The following is a 17,963-nucleotide window of genomic DNA, read 5'->3' on the forward strand; positions in this document are numbered from 1 at the left end:
CTTTTACAGTTATTTACATAACACCTGATACTGAGCAAAACACAACACTAACATCACGTCTCATCAATAACCCTTTCAGTTACAAGTTTAGTTTGTTATTTCCTTTAAGGAGCTGTGGTATGTAGCTAACTGGCGACAACTGTGTGCTGCTATCTTATGTAATAAAAACAAACAAAACGTCATACCGTCTGACTATAGGGCACTGCAAGACATCTTATTAGAAATGTATGTTAAAAAGAATAAGAGCTATAATAATTACATGTATTCATATGTGTGTGTAATACTGCAAATTCTAATTAAATTTTAAATTTGAGTTTAGTGTTTTTTATTAAGAGTTATTTCGAATCGGTTAAATTTTAAAGCAATGTTCAATCGTTCCACAAATGAAAGCTTAAAAGATATTAGTTTGAAAGGAAAAATTACGTTTCAATAACCAAAAGTATTCATTTTGGGGTTAACTCCTCTTTATTCTAATTATATTTTAAAAACAAAGAAACAGCACTTACAATGTGTCAAAATATAGTAGTATAAAAACAATAAGCAACTGACACCGTTCTTAATACTGGGTAACCAGTTAAACATAATTACCGCCACCTTTCATAACACTTAGTAATTCATGTATAATAACTATAAACGTCCTATACAATATCAGTAACCAGCTTAAAATAACTAGTAACATCATACATAACAACACCAGTCTAAAATTACGATGAATTACTTACATGATATCAGCTACCAGTTTTGTATATGCATAAATGAGTAGCAGAACTGGTGATATAACGCAGCTCCTACCTCATATCTGTCTAATTAAGTGAGATAGCTAACGATATGATGAAGATACTGTTTTTTATATGTATAACTAAATGAGATAGCTAACGATATGATGAAGATACTGTTTTTTATATGTATAACTAAATGAGATAGCTGACGATATGAACTAGCTTCTTTTTGTATATATATATGTAATTGAGCAACACAACTAAGAACATGACGCAGTTTGTACTTTGTATACGTATACAACTAAGTAAGCACTCAAAATAAGAACTAGTCAAGGCGACGACTTTTGAATAGTAAATCAGGTAGTCAAGCAGCGCCAAAAAAGACTCTCCAAGTAGTCGCTAAAATCGATGACTACCTAATATGACTGTTAAATATTAGTCATTTTTACTATTGTGTAGTCGGAAAATAGTCAGGTGATGGTGGCAGGGATACCTGGCAGGTAATAAATTTGACTGCTCTATGATAGTCGTTATGATTTTCGTTAGGTAGTCATTCTGACCAATGCTGACTATCTGACAATAGTCTCATTGCCTACCTGCAAACAACTACAGAGTAGTCATGACATAGTCAGTGTGACCCTATTCGTCCAAGGAGCGGTTGTCATTATGACTATCCAACGACCATGGAAGATAAGTCATGTTGGCCCGGTCAGGACCACCTCTGCAAAGAGACCATCTTCAGTCACTTGTGGTCAGCAGAACCATCACTGAGCAGTCAACCCCGCAGCCATCTGATGATTCAACCTAAGTCCCAGTAACCTGCCACCATCCTGAAAAATATAAAATGCATTTTAGCAGCACCATTTTTATTCCAAACTGAACACAAGTGTACATCAATATACATGTACCAAAATAAAATTCATAATGCAACAACAATTTGAAAATAAACAACTGAACTTTACACTTGGTTTTTGAAAATTCACTCTGGATCAACTACACATGACAAGTTACTATTACCAGATCGAATATAACCTTATGGCTTTGAACACTTTCCTCTTCCTTTACCTTTGGACGTTTTGACAGATTTCCCGCTGCTATGTTTTCGACATTCAAGAGATCAAGCAACTGAAGAACACATCTGTCTGCATCTTTTCAGATTTGGTAATTTTCCTGGACTCATCATAGAGCTTCAGAACAACTCTTTCAAAGTTGAAAGTTTTCTTGAGTTTTGTTTGAAATGCAAAGTTGAAGATATAAAAACTTCCTACATACATAGTGAATGCTTTCACAAAATCTTCAGTGGCACAAATATCAAAGCCATCAACATATACTTTGAATTCCTGATAACAAAACTGAGAAATTGAACCACATTGAATGTATATACCACTCTCAGCAGGTTCTCCAAACTTCAGTACCTACCATGATCCTTTCACTTTCTTTTAGAAGAAAAGGGATACTAAGAATGGCAATACTAGATTTAACATCAGGCATGTATGAGGACTGTTTCATAAGAAATGCTAGCAATGGTTTATTTTCTGGTGATATGTTTCTGTCCTGCAGGTGAGAATTTACTGAGTCCTTATATTGAGAGAGAAAGTTGGACACTCCTTTTTCTGCATCATTTTCTAGCCGCTTAAGTTCATTCAATAGCTGTGCTGGTGATGCCACAAGGAAAGGATAATGCTCTATGAGTTCATTGACAGGAGTGTTGTCAATGGCCAGTTTCCTACGATCATGCAAATTTTTGTCCATAAGCAAGTCCACTTTACAAAGATCACCCTTTTTTCTGCAATGCAGACGAGTTTTCATCCATTCCTTGTGTTTTTCGGTGGAAGTTTCATCCTCTCCAACTGGCTTTTCACACAAGTATTGCTTTAATCCATATAGCCTCTGTTCTGAGATGTGGTTTGGAGATGGGTTTCATCTGTTGCAGTTTTCGTCTTTTTCTTTCTTTCTTGGACTATAGGCAATGATGAATCCTTCCGCTTTCTATTATTTTGGAATTTCTGACGAAGCCTCATCCTTCACAGCTCCTGCAATTAGAATCGACATAATTAGTTCTATTGAGAATAAATAACAAAACTACCCTGGTATAACTATAATTATTTTAAACAGCATTTCTTTTAAACCACTTTTGGCATTTTCAGGTTTAATCTGAGAAACTGAAACTCATACACATACTGGTTAATAAATCAGTTGTACGAGTTCATCTTGACAATGTATTCTCTTTAGTGTCAAATTAGTTGAGCTTCGTTAGTTGAGTCACGTTACATCGTATACAAACAAAACAAGTATTTCAAAGTATCATAATAGTAGATACCTCCTTGGTATAGATATATGTACTTGTGTGTATTTTAAACAATATAACTTCCCACAAAATTTTCACTTGTTTCTTCACTAATATTATGCAACACAAAAATGCCATTTAATTTATTTTGTAACTAATGAATATATTTCTTGCAGAATACATTTACACCATTACAAGTGGTGATATGATCATTCCTGTTATGCACTTTGGGACAAATGTTTTATTGGGCTTATTGGCTTTTGGGCTCATAAAGTCAAATGTATAGATAAAAGAATATATTTGTGATGAAAATATATTTCACAACAAACATAACATAATGCACATGTGGATAGTACTTACACGAACACCTTGGGGTGTTAGATTTGGAGCATCTGACAGCTGAGGGTAGCGCTTAAATATTTCATCCACTACTTGGTCATACTGCCTTGAAGTGGGATCTAGAAAATAGGTTGGGCAGGCTATCAGGTGCAGATGAAGACATTTGAACAAGAGATATAATTACAAGCTTGTAATCAGAAATGGTACACATGGTATTCACTGCACAACACTTACAAGGTATAGTTGGAAACCTCAGTGTAGACTGCATTCAGTAAATGAAAGCGACCTTCTTTCTCAATAGGCTTCCCTTGCAACAACAGCAAAGCATTAGATCTAGGCAGACTTGACAAACTTTTCAGCTTAAAGGGTACTGACCAAGGCGTGAATGCTAAGATGCTGACCAAAGAAAATATCAAATAGTTCAAAACACTTACAAATTGGGGTTGACTGATTGCAATGAAATACCAACTAAGGCCTAATTGTCTCAAGTGAAAGATGAAACTATTTCTCCAACAAATTGAAAGATCTATTTGACATTCATTAGAACATATCCTACCATGATGATATGGACTGAATTTGGTCAGTACTGGGACCGGGTGAAGATTCACTCTGCTTGCTTGAAGGCACTTCAGGGTTCGGTGGATTCTGGTCAACAATACATTTTTAACGGGTCTAAATTTGTAATAAAACAACAACAACAATAATTGTGCTATGTTGAATAATGTATATTGAACAATTTTACTTCTTTTCTTCGGAACAAAGTTTTCGCAGAGTGATTTCCAATGACTACATAAATGATTATAATCACTCAAATTTAAATAGATTGCGCATTCTTACAAACGATTCACAACAGCTATCTCTCCGTCAGAGGCCCCAGCATCAAAAACCAGAGAAACGCGCAACTTTGCTCGTGGTCAGACCATTGAACATTCACCCAGTCCTGCCAGTCTTCCATGTACACTTGAGCTGACAAGTTGGTAGCATCTATATTCAGATTTAGGTTGTCAGAAATCTTACTGGGCAACAATCCCAGGTCATCCACTGACACCACAATTTTTGTTTCATTGTAGGTAATGTGGAAGGATAAAACCATCTCTCTGGAATCTAAAAGTATGGTACTGATCAAAAATGACTTATACGTAAACACATGCAGAAAAGTTGTCACTGAAGAACAACTACAAAACACTAAAAAGATATATTAAATTTCCATAAATTTAACATCAGCAGGACTGGTATAAATCAGCTAAATGAGTAATTTGGATTTTTCCCTAAAAATAGTAGTCTTTAAAAAATGAAAACAAATATAAGTAGTCTGACCTCAATAGATGGTGATGATAGTGGTGATTTTGGTGAAAATATGCATAATACATATTAATATGACACAAGTTCTCTCTGTTTGAAAATTTTGTTGAAATTTGTCACAAAAAGACAGAAACAAATTCACATAAAATATGTCAAATCTTTGATGAAATTTGTCACTGGAAGATACACACCAAGTTAAATAAAATGGGCTAAAATTTACCACTGATTACCGAGTTCTGTTTAAAGTTTGTCATCATTCAGTCGCCACGAATGTAGTGATGTAGGATGATCATATTTTCACCTTTGTTTACATAACAAGGCAATGGGTAATGATCATAAAGATCTGGAATGCTCAAGAGTTCATAGCTTCTCATTGGCTCTACAATGCGAGCATGAAAATGCCTGTGATAATCAACAGTTTGGTATCTTTGACAATACAAAAAAGGTTTTCCCCAAAGAACAAAGCAACAGATCACTGAAGAAAATTGAAGACTGCCGAATTCGTAGCTACTGACAACCATTGTCCCTGTGTTGCATGTGAGGTAGTTGACTGTACAACCTGATGCTTTAGTGACAAAATCGCCTTCCCCAACAAATGCACTGACAAAGTTTCACTCTTCTCCGAGTGAATTCACAGGCAATCTGACAGGATTAGTCAGGTCAAAGGCATCTATTCCAAGAAATCCATTGCTTTCCAAATCTGAACAATTTATACTGGTGTTTCATTGCCATTGTTTTGGCTAGATTCTTCCTGTTTTTGGCACGTCTTGCAACATCAACAAAAAAACTATGTTTGGCCTCAAATCTCATGGTCCACACATTCCTCAGTGGACCAAATCTGCAGGTCATCTCTGGGTAATGCAAAGTAAAATGTCCCTTTGGCTTGAGAGTTCTATTTGGAAATTCTTTTTCATAAATAGAATGGAACTGTTGTATCACATCATTTGAGAATTCAATGCTTGCATATGACATTGATGGACACATTATCAATTCTATCATATCCAGCAGAGCCAACAGAACTTCCCATTTGTTGTTGCCTTCTGGCACTGCATCACCCACCAGTAATGGAAATAACCTTCAGAGACACCAAACTTTCACAGCTTTTTGTTAATGTGTACAGACCCTCTCAAAATAACAAGGTCAGGCCTATTGATTTTAGCAGTTCCTTTGTATTGGAACTCCTTCACTCTGCCTGCAAGGTACTGAAGGCTGAAGTATCCAGACAAGACATACTGATCTATGAGTAAAACTAAAATTTCCGACACCAAGCCAGATTCAAAGAGGTCATGTAATATATCAGGTGGTAGAGCATTTGCTACATGAAATTGCTGCAAAACGATCAGGGGCAATCTTTTTTTAACCCCATATGTACTTGACAAAGTCGGTTCAGTTTCGACCCTTGCAACTTGGTAATTATAGGATGCAATAGATCTCTCTGGACATTTTGAAATATCAGTCAACTTTCTTAAATTATCCCGAGTTAGCATGCAGAATCTACATGATCTGAGAGCAGAAAATGATTCAAGAAACCCTCCAATAGCATGGCTTCTTAAATTATCTGCAACAACAACAAGAGGTGCACCTCTGAATTTGAATATTCCCTCTGGTTTGACAATGTCAATACCGATGTTTTCAAGAACAGATAGTTCTTCAATCAAAGGTCTCATCACTGTATTTAGCCCATATTTTTTTACATTTTGGCTCTTCACCAAGATTGATAACAATATACAATGAAGCTGAGATCTCAAAGCAGGTTCAAAATTGCCTAACTGATAGTAGAAAGCAGCATATTTGTAATCAGGAGCTCGTATTACAGCCTGGTTCACAGCTGTACACTCATCGAAATAGAGAATGATTTGAAGGGCAAGGGGAGTTTCTTGCCAGAATGGATGGTTTTTGAAATGTTCACCATCAACGACATCTCTAAGACAATCATCAGCTGACTGGCGAGGATAAACAACCTGGCTAAAAATATTATTATGTTTAAGCAAACACTTCAGAGTATCTAATAAAGAAATATACTGCATTGTGTGATGTTTTCCATCACCAGCAATTCCCAGGTCATACACAACAGGTTTTACAAATGACAAATTATCTTCAATGTAAGACTGGAAATTATTGTGGTCAGTGAAATTTTCAATCATGGAATGAAAGTCAAGTCTTTCTTTCTTGCAAGCTTCCATCACTGCAACTATACTATTTCTAGGAACCCCCTCACTGATCAATGTTCTTTTTATGGTTTGGAATAAATGTTCATCTTTGGAAGCCATAATAGAAAAGGACAAATTTTAAAAAATTACTTGTAGTTTTGCAAGTAATATTTTCATTTTCACGCAGCTGCAGAATTGTTTTAGCTAAGGTTCTTCGCTTGTCTATGACAACCATCTCCTTATTACCATCAACTGCCTCATCACTGTCAGTGTTTTTATACCTCTGTTCCATAAAGTACTCGGCACATTCACCACCAGCTTCATTATCATGCATACTGGTAGTAGCAAACCATCCATGCTTTTTATTTGTATGTCTTTTCAAACATCTGATGCTTTTGAATGGTCTTTCACATCCATTAACCCCACATGGAACAACAAATCCAGGGTCATGCTCATGAACCAAAGAAAAATGTGAAAGAAGCTTGCTAAAATGCCTAACCTTATAATTACATTTAACGCAAGGGAAAATATTGAAAACGTGTCTGACTGTTCTGCCATGTTTAACTCCAAAGTTTACCAAACTTCACAGTATCTATTAATAAATATCATGCAAGACATGCATCCAAATGTCACAGGTTTTCATTCTGGAACGTAAAATGTATCATTTATTTAACAAATTTAATGATAAATTTCAACAATAACAACTAGCAAATGTCGGTCGCCCGCGAAACGACGGTGTAGCCTCGGACTTGCCCTCAATCTAGCGAATGAAAACGTACTTCAAAATGCAAATTCTTGCCACAACCCCTGGGGTGGTCAAAAATATTCATTGACCAGACCTCAGCCTAACTAACATATTCACCAAATTGGACAGAAATCTGAAAGAAATTGTGGACTATAGAGTGAACACAAGGAAATCTCTGCAGACGCATACGCATGCTGGTGCGTGATTCATAGTATTCCCTGATTTTCGTAAGGGTATACAATTTTTATTATTTTAACTACACCACTCGGTTGCTCATGACTCAATGCAATATCCCCAGAATTCTACATTTCTCTCACCGGTATGGATGTGGTATGGATTATGGGAGGGACCCGAAGTCTGAGAAAGTTTCCTGGAAGCAAAGAAGGGAGAGGAGGTTGGGGGAATATTTTGCAGGATCACAGGCCTTCTAGTCATAGTTTACGGCCTGGCGCTGGCTCCTATCTCGCACCATTCGATTTCAAAGTATATAGTTTAAAAATGTAAATACATTTTGTACCTAAAGATATTTTTAGATAGTTTGTAATATTAAATTAAAGAAACACACATTAAACACAATATATGTTTCACTTTTTCGCTGTTTTCAAATGATTTGTCTTTCCAACCCCATTTGTAACTCCATTGTTGGCTGTCTCATTGGATCCCGCCATAATACACACGTCGCATAAAGTGTGTACGCTTTAGCATTTGTATCTCTGCTGATTTATTAAAAATAAGGATTTATTATTTACGTATTATCGTATGTTATCTTTCATTATCAAAGATCTATAAAATAATAACAGACGAGGTCCCTTTTAATGAATATACAACTTTCATCTGTGTAGCGGTGGCTGTAACAAATCTTTTTAGCAGCGGTGTAGTTGGCGCTAAATGTAACAGAGCAGCAACATGGATCATTGCGGGCTTTTGATTCTACTACAGGATGTGCATTCAGGATACCAAATATTTGCATTTGTGATGTCAAGACTGGGGAATGTTTTCGATTTTATACTTGCTTCAAAGCATTACCTAAATATAAATAATCCTACTCTACTACAACTAGACTACAGTAGTACAGACCTACACAATGTAACGGGCAACCATCTTTGTTTACACATAACGAGTTGTACAAAAACATACGGATGGATTCACTTCAGCTAATCTAGAAAGTTAAACATTCGTATTCTTATATATTGTTTTATTGAAACATAGTATAGGAAAATAAGACATAAACGATTAATATTTACCGGGATTTCTTCTTTCCGTCATCTATGCGGTTGTATGGCAATTGTGCAATGTCAGTACAAGTTTCGGTCATTATAAATTCTATAAACGTCATATGTAATTCTCCAATGTGCGATAAAATATTGCTGTGTGATTTCTCTCCCCCCCGTCCCCTTTGGGTTTATAGTGTCATCCCTACCTTCGGCTGCTGCTAAGGAGTGGACCGTGCCGTCTTCACTCCCCCCTGTGTATGTATTGTTGTATATGAGCTCCTAAATCCCCCCTTGACCACCTTGAGGAATGATCAACCTCTCTACATAAATAACACCTACAGCCCTCCTTCTACAAGGAACTCCGGCCTTCAGATAAACTCGACCTGGTACACCCCACTGGAAAGAGATAGTCTCGCTCGCACCTGATGTAGCTGCTTTCCACTTGTACTCGATTTGCGCTTCGAACCACTATACGAATCGGATGCATTTCCCGGACGTGTAGTGTCAGTGCGAGTGTTAACCACGTGGGGAAAGATTATTTCAGTCATAACTTAGATCGTTGTGGATTGTAATAATAAATGTATTGATTATTGGATTTCATATTCGAATATTCCGACAGACGCACACAACAATATAAAAATATAATTGTCAAATAAAACAGTGAAGAAATAGTAGTGGTCGATAAATAAGATTTATTTAGGTAGGATTTATTTTATGTGAAAGAAATTTATTCCCCTCCCCCCAAAGTAAATAAATAAATAAATTTTTGCAAAGTTTAGCCCTGTTCACGTTTTAATTGTTGTATTTATGGAACAAAATGCATGTATGCAGTCATCTGCTTGAACTGCACCTTAATGCTATAAGAGACATCAAGAGTGTCAATTCATTAGTTAATGCAGACTATGGTGTTGTTCTTCCTGACCACCAAGTAGTCCTTAAGACTAGCATAGCAGTGTTGCTATGAAGTAGTCAAGGTGACTGGGAAGTAGTCAAACAGACTGGGATATGGTCATATTGACTGGGAAGTGGTCAAACAGACTGGGACATGGTCATTTTGACTGGGAAGTAGTCAAACTGACTAATTTCTTAAATTGACTAAGAGTCAGTCAAACTGATAAGTAATAGATCATCGTTACTATGTAATAGTCAATTTCATATCCACGACTACAAAATGATAGTCATCTTGCTTATTGATACATTTTAGAAGTCAATTTGACAGCGACCATGATATCTCTAAAGCAGAAAATAGACGTGACTATGCCCTGGTAGTCGAAATGAACAACTTTTATTTAGAGTGAGGTAACTGATTATATGAACCAACTTTTCATGATGTTTGGTAATTATTACTTGCAAATAACCACTTCAGTGACACAGTGGTATGTCTATGAATTTCTACCTCTAAAAACTTGATTTCAATACACATAGTGGTTAGGGTATAGATAGCTTTGTGCTTCATAACAAACAAAAAAACTACTTGACCATGATGGCCAGGTGGGTTAAGGAGTTCGACTCGTAATCTGAAAGTTGCGGGTTCGAATCCTCGTCGCACCAAACATGCTCGCCCTTTCAGCCATGGGGGCGTTATTATGTGCAGTCAATCCCACTATTTATTGGTAAAAGAGTAGCCCAAGAGTTGGCGGTGTGTGATGATGACTAGCTGCCTTTTTTCTAGTCTTACACTGCTAAATTAGGGACGGCTAGCGCAAATAGCCCTTGAGTAGCTTTGCGTGAAAATTCAAAACAAACAAACTTAACCATAATTTTAAAATATCATTCAGTTCGTAACACGAATACTTTAAGCATTGGAGACATAACTAAGAGTGTTGTTTAATTTACATCAAGGGTCGTTGGGGAAATCTAATGGTAAGCGTTCTCAAACTGTGAATCTAATGTTTCGTGATTCGAGTCTATTTACCACAGAAATGGTGTAGGGGAGAACGTTATAAGTTTCTTTTTCCCTAGAGAACGTTTTCCAACGAGTAACGCTGTAAATGGATCTAGTCTTTCCCGTGAGCTTGTAGGTTATTGTTGTAGTCTCTTATTATGTCACGTGAAAAGAAAGACAGTCGATGAGTAATGACAATGTTTCCGGGACAAGAATTATTTACGTAAAGCACATCACCACTTACTGTCTGAAGATGGAACCTTCAGTAAGTTGCGTGACAGCCTCGGAAGAATGCTGTATTACATGTATTCAAGTAGGTACATTATCTGTCAGCCATTTCAGAGCAATTAATTAAGGTAATGCCATGTTTTAAGCAGAAGACTAAGGTCCAAAAGTATTTCTAAATTACTTGAGTATCCCGTGAGCACTGTATGCTTGTTAAATGATTAAAAGAAAACAATGTACATAGGAAAAGAATAAAAGAAAACACTCACTTTTAGTTGAAACTTACATGATAGATCACTGGTTAACAGTCACCTGCTGTTGCATATTTATATCACATCTATGTGAGAGAGATTCTGTAACTAATAAATCAGTGATTAATAGTGAATTACTATTTTGTATCTCTGTGAGATATATTTTACAAGTAACAGATCAATGGTTATCAGTCCGTTGATGTTGTGAGAGAGCTCTGTAGGTATCTAAACACTGTTTTAAATCAGGATATTGTAAAATAAAATTGTAACTATACTTCTATAATAACCACTTTTTAAATAAAAAGGATAACGATGCTTAACACAAACGGCATTGTTTATTTATAACACAAGGGAACACATAGATAAACGTTTCTGGATTCAACAGATCCCATCTTCAGTATCTTGGAGGACTCAGCAGATAGCCCGATGTGACTTCGCTCTAAGTAAACTGACATTCTTTAGTATCTAAAGCAAAATAAAAGAATTACACCATTCCTAAGTAAATAATGAAATACACAGCTATAATAACAGTAATTTTATCAAAACTACAACAACGCTAAAATATAACTAGTAACAAACAAAATACTGTACATAATAGAAAATCCGCAATTTAAAGAAAAACTGTGTGTTGCTTAGTGTTTGTGAAACTTGTTTGATGTTGAGGGTTTCTTTAATCCGTAATTCTAGATCATTATTGGTTTTGCAAAGGATAATAACATTTGATGGGCCATCAAATCCTTTCTCTTCACTATGTTAGTGTATAGAGGGAACACAGGGATTACTCAATTTTAGTCTGTTTTCATGAAATTCTCATATTTTTATTGTCTTTTGTTAGTAGATAGCGTTTGTTTTTGCTAATGTTGGAGGTTTTACAGTATCTATATAAATATATACAAGCCAAAGACGGAACAAAACGTCTTGTATAAAGGATTTGGATTTAATACTTAACCTGAAATCAACTTAGGGTTGTAAAGATGAATCTTCTATTTGAAGTTTAGTATCATGTTTGGTTGTTTAGAGAATTTTAAGGTTGGAGAAAGAAATCTGATGTCCTGTTTCTGTATTGTGTTGATAGATAGTGGAACTAAGACAAGTTGCAACCTTTCTTTCAGTTTTTTTTAGATACTTGTTTTTTTAGCATGTGTTCACATGCTCCTTAAAAGGTGACGTTTGGTTTCATCAATGTAGGAGGCTTTACAGTTCCTATACGTGTATAAGCACACCAGATGTGAATAATGGGCAGGTAAGTGAACGATATTTCAAGCGAAAAAGAAATAGTCCCAAATTTGGTTTCACAATGCACTTTTCTGGTTGTCACTTAAAGTGATCTAGTTGCAGTTATATATTATTTGGTAAGGGGAGATATTTCTGTGAGTTATGTTGCTAGAAAGTTTCTTCGGTTTAACATTCTGTATATATCCGGGTCTAGCAGTTTTCTTCCCATTACTTCGGTTGATAAGATTCATAAAGTGGTTAAAGTCCAGCCAGGATGTGAAGTTAGAGGTGAAAGGTTAAATGAGAAATGACATCGGTGTCGGTGTTTCCATCTAAGTTCATCATGAAGAAAGTGATTTTGACAAGTACGATATGCTAATGGGTTTTGAAGTTTCTATCAGCGAGTTTAAGCTGAAGAAACTTCGCGGTTAATGACTAGGTTTGGCACTCTGTTAAAAATTGGATATCGAGATTTATTTTGTTTTGTTTTGATTACTTCTAAACGTTAATAAATTCTCTTCATTATTACGTTCATATTGTTCTTTATCATTATGTGATTCTTTTACTTTACTTCAGACACTGAAGACAGAATCTGTTGAATTCTGAAACGTTTATCTGAGTGCCCGCTTGTGTTATAAACAACATTGTTCTTATATTAGTAATTGTTATACTTTTTATTGTGAAACTTCATTTTACTCTGAACACATTAACTGCTATTAACCGCTTTTCCTTAGCTGCTAAAGTACAATGTAATTTATTAAATTAAAAATAATTTGCTGGTAGAATCTTCGTGTGTTAAGATTTGTTTGTTTGTTTTGGAATTTCGCACAAGGCTACTCGAGGGCTATCTGTGCTAGCTGTCCCTAATTTAGCAGTGTAAGACTAGAGGGAAGGCAGCTAGTCATCACCGCCAACTCTTGGGCTATTCTTTTACCAACGAATAGTGGGATTGACCGTCACATTATACACCCCCACGGCTGGGAGGGCGAGCATGTTTAGCGCGACGCGGGCGCGAACCCGCGACCCTCGATTACCAGTCGCACGCCTTACGTGCTTGGCCATGCCAGGCCGTGTGTTAAGAGGTTACTAAACAGTTAGTTTTATATTTTGACATTAAGAGCTAGCTCTAATTTTTGTATAAAACAAGTAATTGTATTTTCTGACGTGAACATTAATCCCACGTTTTCATGCAATTAACCAAAATATATCATAGTAAATATCCGATTTATTCACTTTATCCCCCCTCCACGTGGCACAGGAGGGTGTATGCAGACTCATAACGCTAGAAACCGTGTTTCGATAGCCTTATGTGCAGAGAACAAATAATCCATTGTGTAGCTTTGTGCTTAACTTCAAGCAATTCCCTGGCAATAAGCAGTGAACTTTAATTTCCTATATTAAGCACATTCTAATCATTCCTGTTTTAAGTAGATTACTCCAGTTTCCTATTTAACCATCCCGCCCGGTGACTCAGTGGTTATGGGCTTGTGGTGCTTTATAACAAATGAACGAAACCCATTTCACTGTACTCTCTCATATCAAACAGTTGAACTCGCTTATGCATATACAATAGTTAATTTTACTTCTTACGTTAAGTAGTTGTCCCAATTGTTTCATACAAAATAGATAAATATTTTAACGTACTACTTAACTGATCCACCTTACATGGTTAGATTAATTAGTTAAGCCTTTTTTTCAATACTATGTCACAAATCAAACTTTATTATGTTATATAGCAGTTTCTACCTTTTTATATTAGTTTCTTACCCTACGTCCTATAGCACATCAATTATCCATATTTTCGTTTTCTAGTTAGCAGCAAAAACGTAATATAAACAGTATTTGATGAGAGAGAACAATGTTGAATTGCTAGTGTTGTTGTCAACAAATAAAGGGATAAACTCTTACAAAATTGTAAATTATTCAATAAAAAAACGAAGTATTATGTAAATAAATAGATAAATGTTAAAAGCTAAAAAAAAATCTAATGAAAATATGTCCATGTTCTTAAGATAGTTCCAGACAACTTGAGCAATAACTGTACCGGTTAATATAAATATTAAATATATATATATATATATTTGTGTACCTACCTCCTAATGTTTTTCCTAGGTGGCTTACTCGTTAGTGAATTCGTAATTGTTCAGGTTACACTCATAAAAAAATGAAAAAAAAACTTTAATATAAACATTATATGTACTCTAGCTCAAGTTAACAAGATTCGAGTTTCTTTTTCTTTCTCGTATTGCAAACATATGTAGCTCATATATTTTCTAATCTGCCCTTACGTGTATAAAACTCAAGTATGGAACATGAAAGTGTTTGGAACACACAGTCAAGATAACACACTTTCTGTATCTAATTAATTTGAAATTTTTATTAAACCGAATATAGTTTATTTTATCGTTATCAATTTAATAAAATACCTTTGGTAATCTTTAAATAAAATAATATAGTTTGTTTGTTTTTGAATTTCTCGCAAAGCCATCCCTAATTTAGTAGTGTAAGGCTAGAGGGAAGGCAGCTAGCCATCTCCACCCACCGCTAACTCTTCGGCTACTCTTTTACCAACGGCCCCCCGCTAGTACAGCGGTATGTCTCCGGATTTACAACTCTAAAATCAGGGTTTCGATTCCCTTCGGTGGGCTGAGCAGATAGCCCGATGTGGCATTGCTATAAGAAAAACACACAAATACTTTTACCCACGAATTGACCGTCACGTTATAACGCTTCCACGCCTAAAAAGGCGAGCATATTTGGTGCGATGGGGATTTGAACCAACGATTTTCAGATTAGGAGTCGAACGCCTTAACCAACCTAGCCCTGCCGGGCCTAATATTATAAAGTCATTTAAGAAAAAATATATATTTAGCATTAGATAGTTCATCTGAGAACTGCTGGAGGAAATTTTGCGCTATTCTTGATTGTTTAAAGAGGTTTAAGTACGTAATAATCGTGGAACGACTGCTTTCAAGAATATTTTATATCAATATACGCTGCCTGGGTTATTTTCACTGCAGGGAGCGAATCCTGAATTCTCGCTTTATAAGCTGTCTGATTTACCGCTGAGATACTGTGGAACAATTTTATTAATTTGTATATTAATTTGCTAAATAACTGCAGAATACTAAGCATTGAGAAACATTTTTTTTAAGAAAGAGAAGGAATGTCAAGGATTTAGTTGAAAGTCCAACCAAATTACCACGCAGTTATACCGTTGATTTTTAACAGTTTACACTTCCATTTTCCTCAAGCTCAGAATGTTCTAGCAGGTTAAACTTAAGTTATTTTATGTTCTCGACAATATGCGCAATTTTCAATGATAATCGTAAATGATATATTTTTTAGAGATTTTCAAATTACGGTTTAAAACTATAAATTGTGTATAATTGCATTTCATTTAAGACTTTTTATGTAGTAACTTAGATGGCGCGACGACATCTTCTGGTCTTGAGTCAGACTTCGTCAGCAGAGGTGCTATTATATACTCTTTCTATGTAACAGGAAACTTTCATTATAGTATATAAAAAAAAGGTAGTTAATTTATTATTAGTCTTATTATCATGTGTAATGCTATGCTAGTAGTTTAACAGAAACTGATTTAGCTTGGTTTGGCTTGTTTTGAATTTTACGCAAAGCTAAGCTAGGGCTATCTTCGCTAGCCGTCCCTAATTTAGCAGTGTAAGTCTAGAGGGAAGGCAGCTAGTCATCGCCACCCACCGCAACCTTTGGGCTATTCTTTAACCAACGAAGAGTGAGATTGACCGTCAAATTATAACGCCCCCACTGCTGAAAGGGCGAGCATGCTTTCAAAAACAAACAAACGAATCGGCAGTTTCCAAATATGTATCTTTTCAGAATTTTTGTTCGCTTACCTGCGCGAACCATTCGTTACAAAACATTTATATTTTCAGGCCCCCCAATTAAAAACAGCTATTTCGTCAAGGTTTTTGATTTCAATTAATTGACACCTGAATTTAATTACGATATATTTGTATTGTCAGAGTTTTGTTCAGTCATCTGACTCAAATAATTAATAACAAACATTTATTTAGTGGGGGTCCTATTTCAGTTAATAGACAAGAGTGATTAATTACAAAACATTTATCTCGTGAGAATCCTTCTTTAGTTATCTGATGTAAATAATTAATTAGAAACATTTATTTTACCAGCGTTCTTGTTCAATCACCTGCAAAAGATAATTAATTATGAATATATTTCTTGCGAGAATTCTTACTCGGTTGTGTAGCTCAAATAATCAGTTACTATGTTAAAAATGTAAAGCAAAGGCTTCTTACTCTAAAGTCGCCTAAACAGTCAGTGAAATTAACTTTAAAATATTATGCTTTAGACAACATTTTCACTTAAGACCTGTATCACATTGTGTCTGAATGTATTAAAAACATGTACAAATATAAAGTATAACGGTTACAATATAATGAAATGAATGATAATCATGGACCACAATAGTTAGTGTGCCATATTGTGGACCTGAAGTTCCATGGTTCCAGTCTTGTTATAGTTAAAAATAAATAAGATACTCAGCACCTCTCTTTGAGACTGTGGTTACATTATGAGAGAATTAGTCAAATTTCACTATTCTATCTGAAAAGAGTTGACAGTTGACCATAGCTACAATTCTTCTGGTTTACACTTCAAATTAATGAATATTCATATATAAACTCATCAAATTGTGTTTATATTACTATAGTTAGAAACTAGCGTCGCAGAAAGAAAACAAATTGGTAAAAAAAAATATTCACAATAAATGAATCCATATATTTTAAATTACTGAAAAACAGGAAGGTGATTATAAGAAAGAAAGACCTCTACAAACATTCAAGATGCACTGAACATTACGTTGAAGCACTAAGGTACTTGTTAGAAAGAAGCTACGGTTGGAACGTAATAACCACAAACTGTAATTCTATTCAACTACACAAAAGAAGATAAACTTTGATTCCTAAGTTCTGAGCACACCATAATGTGTAGTGATTATTTTGAGCTAGCCAGAACTCGAAATAAGCCTTCAGGGTGTTTCTAGTGAGCCATCATATGTTCTGGGTTTCTTCTCTCTCATTCCTAAGTGACAGTTTCAGCACAATTTTCCGTACTACATTCATAAACAAATAACACTTTGGACTTAAAGTGAGCCGTTTCACCTATCCTATTATATTATTAGCGTTAGAATTTGTATTCTTAAATACAGAAGATTTTATCAACGGCATTAGGGCACTATGAATTGTTTGTTTTTCAATTTCGCGCAAAATCTTAGCAGTGTATGTCTATATAGAAGGCAGCTAGTCATCACCACCCACCACGAATTCTTTGGCTACTCTTTTACCAACGAATAGTGGGATTGATCATTGCATTATAACGCTTCCACGGCTGAAAGGGTCAGAATGATTGGTGTGATGGGGATTCGAGCCCGCAACCTTCAGATGATGGGTCGCGCATCTTAACCACCTGGCCATACCGGGCCGTGGCACTATGAAAGCTAGAAACGTTGACAAAATAAAGTAAACCTTAATAAGTTTAATCTATTGTAACCACCTTACCTGTTAAACTCTTTATTTTTTAATTAGTCTATTTGAGCAGTTTTTTTTTTCTTATCAGAATCCTTACGATCTT

The 17,963-nt window shown here is 35.4% G+C and overlaps 1 protein-coding gene across 1 annotated transcript; it reads right to left on the reverse strand.

Moving 5' to 3' along the window:
* Positions 1-521: 521 nt before the first annotated feature.
* Positions 522-3,465, reverse strand: LOC143224186 (uncharacterized). Its single transcript, XM_076452620.1, has 2 exons — positions 3,367-3,465; positions 522-2,752 (listed from the first exon to the last, which is right to left on the reverse strand). Exon 2 carries the CDS (start codon positions 2,526-2,528, stop codon positions 2,109-2,111), a length of 420 nt encoding a protein of 139 aa, XP_076308735.1. The 5' UTR covers positions 2,529-2,752; positions 3,367-3,465; the 3' UTR covers positions 522-2,108.
* Between the last annotated feature and the right edge of the window lie 14,498 nt (positions 3,466-17,963).

The sequence above is a fragment of the Tachypleus tridentatus genome, chromosome 8 (genome assembly GCF_004210375.1).
Source record: "Tachypleus tridentatus isolate NWPU-2018 chromosome 8, ASM421037v1, whole genome shotgun sequence".
NCBI lineage: Eukaryota > Metazoa > Arthropoda > Merostomata > Xiphosura > Limulidae > Tachypleus > Tachypleus tridentatus.

Coding starts and splice junctions, on each gene's coding strand:
- LOC143224186 (XM_076452620.1), bottom strand. CDS start 2,528: ATGAAAACTCGTCTGCATTGCAGAAAAAAGGGTGATCTTTGTAAAGTG.